The 9,331-nt window shown below is 33.0% G+C and overlaps 1 protein-coding gene across 1 annotated transcript; it reads left to right on the top strand.

Moving 5' to 3' along the window:
- The first annotated feature begins 695 nt into the window (after window positions 1-695).
- LOC108914580 (hypoxia-inducible factor 1-alpha inhibitor) lies at window positions 696-8,008 on the top strand. The gene is made up of 5 exons (XM_018720414.2): window positions 696-1,090; window positions 1,183-1,445; window positions 4,842-5,136; window positions 5,231-5,401; window positions 7,207-8,008. The coding sequence occupies exons 1-5, from the start codon at window positions 971-973 to the stop codon at window positions 7,357-7,359; spliced, it is 1,002 nt and encodes a 333-aa protein (XP_018575930.1). The 5' UTR covers window positions 696-970; the 3' UTR covers window positions 7,360-8,008.
- The last annotated feature ends 1,323 nt before the right edge of the window (window positions 8,009-9,331 follow it).

Raw genomic sequence — 9,331 nt, 5'->3', positions numbered from 1 at the left:
GCGTGTGTGTGTGTGTGTGGGTGTGGGTGTGGGTGGGTGGGTGTGTAAGTGTTAGTCGTGTGGGGATGCCCCCTTACGGGGGCGTACGTGTCTTTTGGTGTATTAGTCTGTCTGGTATATTGTTTGTCGGGGGTCGCAATTTTAAAGAAATGTATTCAAAAATAATGCAAATAACTGATAAATAAAGTAAAAACTTACCTGGGCATAACCCCGGCACAGATACCTGTGCCGGGGTTAGGTCGGTGGTTAAGAGGAAAGAAAGGGATTCTTTCCAGGTAGCCTTAATAAAGGCAGGTAGATCTTGCTCGTTGCAATGCACTTCACTTCACAATAAACACGTCCGCTCAGTTCGACCGCTCGCACGAGAATCGATTAAATTATCAAAAAGAAACTTATTTGATCTCAATAATCTCAGACACAAATAATCTTATTTTATATATTTGCAAAGACCATAGACACAAAAAACTTTTGTTTTTAACTTTTTTTTCTTCGTAAATTGTATAATCGGGACTTAATTTTATATTATTGTTTGCACTTTAGAATGTGTAGATACCAACACCATTAAATCTATAAATTTATATCCTTGATTATATAAATAGGGCTTATGATTAATATATGCTTTAACCACATTAACCACAGCTTATTATCGTTAACCATGTTTCCTGAAAATGTGCCTATGTGTCTACGTGACGTAAGTAACGCGATGACTTTTAATGATGAGGGAAAACTTTTGCGGGGTGTGGTGTGGAATGATGTATGTTGTCTTTGAGTTTTGAATGAAACAAGAAACAAGGAAAAGTGCAATGTGATTGTGATGTGACTAATATATCGTGTAAATAGTGAAATGAAGGAAAAATTAAGAAGTTAATTTTCAACTTGTTTATGTTTGTCGATCTTATTTCGTACCGTTTTTTTTTCACTACAATGTGTTTACATGCATTTGTGAATTCACTATAAAAATATTGAAACTATGGCTAGTGAGAAAAAACAGTGGGACTCGAGCCAATTAAGAAAATACGATTTGAACTTGGAACAGATACCGAGATTACACTACAAAGACCCTAAAGTTGATGAACTTATTAAAGCAAATGTAAATAATTCCCCAAATTATTTATTTCAGAATATTGATAACCTTAAAATTTATTGTTTACTTTTCTTTATTCTAACTTCCATTTGTTTTAGTTACCTGTTTTAATCTCCGATTCAAATATTGTAAAACCAGCTATAGATAAATGGACATTAGAATATTTAGAACGAAATTTAGGACATGCAGGACATACCGTGTATGTCTCCCGAAATCATAAATTTAAATTTTTTGATGACAAAAAAGTTTTGTCTAGAAACAATCCAAAAGGAGTTGAATTTACACCACCCACAAAAAGAATTGAAATGAAAGTATCTGAATTTATAAAAAGACTGCGAGAATGGAAACGTGGCGAAGAAAGGTATATTAAGTTTATTTATATGTATATTTCAGAGTTCAGTAGTTATAAATCCTAGTCAACTTTCCCTTTTCCAACCATTTTCTTTAACCCCATTAGTATTTAATAGGGTGGATCGAAAAAATCGACTATTTTTTTTTTACTTTATACTCTGAAAAATAGGTTGCTAGACACCTCTAGAAAATTCTCTCCAAATATGAGCTCTTAATTTTAATAGGAAGGTCCTCCGCTTTACAGTTTTCCATTTTTTCCTCAATATTAGAAAAAAAAATTAATATCTCTCTATCAACTGTTTGTTAAAAATATATCTCCTCATATACTTACTTGTAGGAAATTGAACGCTCTACAAAAAAGGTCTTTTACAATTTTTTCGTAAACCTCACTGTTTAAAAGATATTAAAGATTGAAGTTTGATTATTTTAAGACAAATTCCTGTTTTGCTTATGAATTTTATAACTCGTTAACAAAAAATCATTATGATATGCACAATTCATAGTTTTGTAGGAAATTAACTGCGCTACAAAAATGGTCTCTTATGATTAGTAGATTAAATAAAGCGTTTAAAAGATATTCATCGTCAAACTCCAATGCACGCCAATTTTAACAGTTTTTGATTAATAATTTGGAAAATTTCAATTTAGTTTATGAGTTTCAGGGAAATTTATACAAATTTGAGTTTCTATGAACAGAGAAATGTTTAAACTATTTTTCTAGTTTTTTTTGTAATACGCATGTTTGGTTACATCGAAAAGAAATTAGTGCATTATTTGTGACTGAGAGTCAATGATTCATTAAATCTTGAAAAAATAACGTTTTTGTTAGAAATTTGTTATGAAAAGTATTATCTTAAAGAAAAAAAATTTTCAATTTGTTATTAAAAAGTTTTTTTATTTAATTATCAAGTGAGTAAAATTTTAAACATTTTGGTTTTGTGCAGATTTTTTTTTGAACTTTTTTGTAATTTTAACCATTGAGTATGATAGCGAAGAATTTTTTTGACTGCATTAGGAGCTCCACTAGAAACTCAAATTTGTGTAAATTACCCTGAAAACTAAATTGAAATTTTCCGAATTATTAATCAAAAACTGTTAAGATTGGCGTGCATTGAAGTTTGACAATGAATATCTTTTAAACGCTTCATTTAATCGACTAATCATAAGAGACCATTTTTGTAGAGCAGTTAATTTCCTACAACACTATGAATTGCACATTTCAAAATGATTTTTTGTTAACGAGTTATAAAATTCATAAGCAAAATAGAAATTTGTCTTAAAATAATCAAACTTCAACCTTTAATATCTTTTAAATGGTGTGGTTTACGAAAAAAATTGTAAGAGACCTTTTTTGTAGAGCGTTCAATTTCCTACAAGCATGTGAGGAGAGATATTTTTAATGAACAGTTGATAGAGAGATATTAATTTTTTTTCTAATACTGAGGAAAAAATGAAAAACTGTAAAGCGGTGGACCTTCTTATTAAAATTAAGAGCTCATATTTGGAGAGAATTTTCTAGAGGTGTCTAGCAACCTATTTTTCAGAGTATAAAGTAAAAAAAAATTGTCGATTTTTTTGACCCACCCTAGTATTTAATACTGATATTATTATAATTTCACAGTCCATTTAAGAATATTTTATTCTGTACATCTGTGTGCCCATCTGTGTGCCTCCAACCACGTTTCTTTTTTAACCATAATGTCTACTTAATACTAAAATCAGTATAAACTTTCCATTTAAGAATATAATAAATTCATTTATGGTTTTTTTTCCATAATAAAAATCATCAGGTCCTTCTCAATATTCTTTTCTTCCAACCACAATTTGTATAATTACAATGGAGTTTATACAAGAAGTGAAGATTCTGTGTTAAAAAAAAGTGAGCCATTTCTTGGGTCACATAAAGACAATGTCGATGTAATTAAGTAGAGTATGCAAAACATGCGTGAGAAATTTAAAATGACATAATGTTCATATAAACGTAACATTTATTTTTTACTAATTTCTTAATAAATATTAAAAAAGTCCTTCCGCTTATCCACTGCGTCTGACATTGTAAGTGCAACTTCGTTACTAGGCACTCCAGGGCATCAGGGCTATGATGGCGACTCCTTAAACATTACTTTGGATCATGAAACGGGATCCAAATTTGAATGCCCAGCCCATAAGGGTCTTCACTTCTTGTATAAAGTCCATAACTAAGTACATTACCAAACACCATATTCAGCAGAAATTAATAGTCCTCTCAAAATGCTTTCTTTCAATTTTCAGTAACTTCGTGTTCTAGTCAATTTTTCTCCTTTTCAACCATTTTTTTGAAACTACATTAGCCAATACGAGTTCAGTGGATTTCTTTTGACTAGGTAAAATTTGCTCAAGTTTTATAATTCCGTGTTAAACATCTTTAGATATTTTAGAAAATGTGAATTTTTTCAAAATTAAGTACCTTGTATATCGAAAATTATCGATTTTCAGAGCCTTGTCTATTTAATCTTTTTGTATTAAACCTATCTAAGGAATGTCCCCTTAAAGTTTGTCGACATACTTAATTAACACCCTGTATATGGGAAAAGTATGTTTTCATAATTCTAAAGTTACATTCATCCAATACAAAATATTTATGATGACATGAAGATGTGTATAAGTATATGAAATTGAAAATAAAGATCATTTACCTACATAGGTATAGTCTTTCCGAAGTCAGTTGAACATGTATAAAAACGCCTAGAAATAAAAAATTTTTCAGTTTCCTAGGCGTCCCTAAAAAAGTTTTCTGCTAAAGGTAAAAAATTATAATAATTTGTATACGTATAATGTGTAGAAAATTTCTATTATATGTTCATTTGGCCAACAACATATTTGTATTATATTGATAGTAAATTTAATTTTGTTCTGTTTCAAAAGGTTTCCAAAATGCCAGGTTGTAATAATATTAGGAAACAAAATATCCCTCTTATTTCTCCCTTTCGCAATTGTAATATGAATGATTAATAGAAGGCGCCTAAATAAATTAAAATTATCTGAATCACACCAAATTCCGCATTGCTGCACTGCACTGCTAGTCAATTTATCAACCACTTGTCAACAACTGAGATTTATTGCCCAGTTGCCCAGTGCAGCTGTGTTATATGTCGTTGGCCCCCGCGCACGTTCTTCAACTGGGCGTATACATTTCTACCACCTCCACGTTTAGTTCAACCAGACCTGTATATGGGTATGGCTAAATAAATATGGGAACAAGTTTTTCAAATACTTCATTGCCGAGTTGCTGCGTCAGCGACCGAACCTAATACATACTGCCAACCTCTTGGTTCTTCAATTGAGATCGGAAAGACTATACTATTTTTGAAGTAAAGAAGAGAGTAATCCAGTTATATATAACTTTATATAATTTTCTTAACTGTAGGGTGTACCTTCAACAAATGCTTAATTCAACAGTAGGACCAGCAATCGTGGAAGATTACATGAAATTTGACTGGAGGTATGTGGTAGAAAAGAAAAATAAACATAACTGGGGCGAGCTAACATCAAATCTTCTTTTTATTGGAATGGAAGGTAATGTGACACCTTGCCATTATGATGAACAACAAAATTTCTTTGCGCAAATCCAAGGCTATAAAAGGTGTATATTATTTGCGCCCGATCAATTTGAGTGTTTATATCCACACCCAGTTCATCATCCACATGATAGACAAAGTATGGTAAGACAGTTTATATATTTATATTTAAACTGATTTGATTCGATATTCATATTTTAATTTTGTGGTTATATGTATTGTAGACATATTTTTTTAGGTCGACTTTGACCGACCCGATTTTACAAAATATCCTAAATTTAAAAATGTAAAAGGATACGAAACAGTCGTAGAACCTGGTGATGTTTTGTATATTCCAATATATTGGTGGCATCATGTTGAATCGTTGATGCGAGGCGGCCCTACAATAACTGTAAATTTTTGGTATAAGGTGAGAACAATTCTGATAATAGCATTTTTGGTAAAACAGTAAAATTTATATCTGTATTACAAAACAATATGAATAACTTGCAATGTTTAGTTGACCAAAACCTCAACGAACGTCTTAGAGCAGCCACCGTATTCACAGAATATGGCCTCTGCTGACTTTTCCTCTTTCCCAAACTGAAATTACCACTTCGTGGAACATGTCTTGAGTGGATAGAAGCCATAAACCAAAAATCATTCAAGGAGTTGAAGTCCATACTGAAATATGCATTTAAAAAGAGCTCTGACGACTGGGTCGTTTGTTGAAAAAAGTGTATTACTTCAGATGGATTGAATATATTTTGTTTTATCGACAAATTTCAGATACTTTTTTGACAGAAAGTATATGGCAAATATATGGTTGGATACTTTTTGTTTACATAAAGTTACGCACGTTTCTTATGGAAAATGGGTTTTGGACAATTTTTTTGGAACTTTGCAAAATAATAGTTCACAACACGTCGATCAAAAGTCTCAATGGGCACGAAGCTCAAAAGCCAACCCCAACTCCCCAAAACCACGGTCGCTCTGAGCCCATTTGATCGTGCATTTCAGCCTACAGTCACTTAGACCATCCCCTCACACGACTTCAAAACCCTGATAATTATACCCCCACCCCCAAAGTTCGCAATACCACCCCCTACCAAAGCCCGCACGTTATGGTTTTACCGCGGTCTTACGGGCTATGAAACCATTTGATTATGTATTTTATCTCGCAGCGATCTAAACCACCAGTACACAAGCCCCTTTGGCCCCTGAATTATACCCCCACCCCAACCCCTCAAACACAACCCCTTCCAAAGCCTGCCAAATGACTGCATATCTCACGGGTTGTGAAACTATATATTATCCCCCAGTGACCATCATTAGACACGACCCTGCGACCCTCGTAATACATCCCCACCCCTTTAACCTTTCATCCCCCCAAAGCCCACCTTATGATTTTTTACTGCTTACTTGTTGCGGAACCATTTGATTATGTATTTTTTGGCTTTGGAAGGGGTTGGGGCGCAGATATGAATTGGGGGTAGTAAGGTTGTGTATAGTAATGATTTAAGTCGCTGCAAGATGGAATATGCTTTCACAACCCGTAAGATGTCGAAAGCTATGAAGCAGACGTTAGAAGGGGGTGGGTTTGTGGGGTCTGGTGGGTTGGGAGTTTACTTGTTGAGGGTTTGAATGATCGCGGTCGTGTGTAGTGATGATTTTAGTGGATATGGAAAAAAAACATAATCAAATGGTTTCACAACCAGTAAGCAGTAAAAAGTCTAAGGTGGGCTTTGGGAGAGATGAAAGGTTAAAGGGGTGGGTGTTGTATTATGAGGCTCGAAAGATTGTGTCTAATGATGGTCACTGAGGGATAATATATAGTTTCACTGATATAGATATAGATCACTGTGAGATAAAATACATCATTAAATGGTTCTTAAGAGGGATGAAATTAGGAAATAATAATGCTAAAATCATTCTTGGTTCTAAATTTCAGGGTAGTTTAACTTATTAAGCCAATTGTGCAATAACAAATAGCGTTAGTGGGGTCTATCAAAATTTAAACCTGTGGTGGGGGGCTTTAGTCAGAGAATTAAAATTTTAGGTATTTTAATTCACTGTATTAAATTTCGTATTCTATCAGACTTAAATTGAAAAAGTAGCGGGAAGCTCCGATCTTCCCCTCCCCTTCTTCCCCTACCTTGTGTACACCACTGTGTATAAACATGAAATGTTCCTATTTTGTTGGAAAAGTATTTATGTAAGTTTCAATTATTTAAGGCTGGACCTACCAACTTAGAATATCCTCTGAGGGATCATCAAAAGGTCTCGATAATGAGAAACGTGGAAAAAATGCTTTTAGAGGTGTTGCAGGACCCTAAAGAAGTCGGCCCGTTACTTAGAGCCATGGTATTAGGAAGGTACAACGAGTAAATTTTTAGTTGTCACTTATCTATGTTTAGAACTTTGGTGGTCTTAAAGGGAATGTTTTAATCTGTGATGATTAAAGTTTATTTACCGTATTTAAAAAAAATAGTTTTTATATTATATATTTATTGCCAATTATTTTATTATAAATGCATTTGTATAAACATAGTATTTCGCTCATTATTATTTTTTAGTGTAATAAGGTTTATTTTAAAATGTATACTTTATATTTCAGAACTGTATGTTGTTATTGCAAAATTATTTGTACTAATTTGCATTATTTATATTATTATTGTAGCATTTGAAAATAAAAAGTATATTTCAAAGGATTTTACAATGATTACGTGTAGGTGTGATGAAAACGTTACGATTCCTTCCGAGGTTCACCTACTTGAGATTAAACACATAAGCATCTTGGGAATTTTGGTTATTTTAAGAGATACAAGGTCTGTCAAATTACGACAAAATTGTGGAATTTGATAACGAATAACATATTGTAAATCTGTGAATTCTGAATTGTAATACTATTTTCAATTTCAGCCCAAGCAATTTTCAATTATAACTTTTTATTTTAGGTTGCAAATAAAGAATTAAGTAATTCTTCATGTTTGATGAAAACGTACTTGAATTCTTCGTGACTATTGCGGCAGTTTGTCTAAATATGAATTAATGCACAAATAACAGACTTTCCTCAATTCTAAGGCAGATTTTTTATAAAATGAAGTTAATTTGAAACTCAAATTACTTTTTGTTGTAAAGAAATTTATAATTTGCATCGTAAATTACAAATTTCTTTACACCAAGGAGTTATTAAAGTTTCAAACCAAGTCCATTTTACAGAAAATCTGCTTTAAATTGGGGGAAAGTCTGTTATTTGTGCATTCATTCATATTTAAACTGTGTAATAAAATCTATAAAAATGTTTTGCTGGTTGCCTATTTGCTATAAAGTCCTCTTAATAGTTAGTGCTACTGAATATCTAGCAGCATTGTTTTATATCTACTGGCAGAGAGCAACCTGTTAAATTGTAGGTACTATGTAATTCAAAGCTGGACAGGGCTGTAGTCCGCAGAGTTGTTGTTTTACATAATATTAGTTAAAGTTTTATGTGGTTTTAATGCAGTTAGAACCTCGAGATAGGACATTTGTAATTAGAAAATGCAAACAATGGTTGTAGATGTGGGCTGTAGGGAAACTAAAGACCTCCGAAATTGAATAGTTCTATTGTGCAACGAATCAGGTGCTCTTGACTTATCCGTTCCAAGCTACATTGACTTAACCTTTCCTTTATTTAATTCAAATACATGATATGTGCATACTGACAATCTCTACTATAAAAAAAAATCTTGGTCGTACGAGATCACAATATTTTTTAAATAAAGGGACGTTGAATTAATTCTTGCTGTTTTCCAACAGATGTCGTACTACTTTATTCAAAAGAAATCTGTAGCTGAAGCACAAAATTCTTGTTGAGACTTACAGCGACCATGCTCTGTCGGAAATAACATGCAGAGATTGGTTTAGATACTTCAAAAATAATGATTTTGATATTGAAGATAAATGCTCTGGCGCACCGAAACAGTTTGAAGATGAAGGATTGGAGCCATTAGTTTATGAAGAATCTTGGCAGACGTTAGCTGAATGTGCAAAATCATTAGGAGTTGATCAAACAACAGTTTCGAAACATACACTACGATAATCCTAGGCGTAGAAAATCATGGGGCAAGTTTGGCCATGCATCAACAGTATCGGCAAAGCCAAATATCCTTGGATTCAAAGCTTCTGCCCTGCATTTGATGGGATCAGCTGGGTGTAGCTTATTATGAGCTGCTCAAACCGAATTAAACCGTCATGGGAAATTGCTACCGACTAAAATTGGTGCGTTTGAGACGAAGAAAAAATGGCCACTATATAAGCAGACACGACAAAGTGATTTTGTAGCAAGATAACGCTCGACCACATGTTGCAAAACCAGTGA

The sequence above is a fragment of the Anoplophora glabripennis genome, unplaced genomic scaffold, assembly GCF_000390285.2.
Source record: "Anoplophora glabripennis isolate ALB-LARVAE unplaced genomic scaffold, Agla_2.0 scaffold1056, whole genome shotgun sequence".
Classification (NCBI taxonomy): Eukaryota; Metazoa; Arthropoda; class Insecta; order Coleoptera; family Cerambycidae; genus Anoplophora; species Anoplophora glabripennis.
Note: the sequence above shows the minus strand (reverse complement) of the source record. Positions and strands in the feature narration are given on the sequence as shown.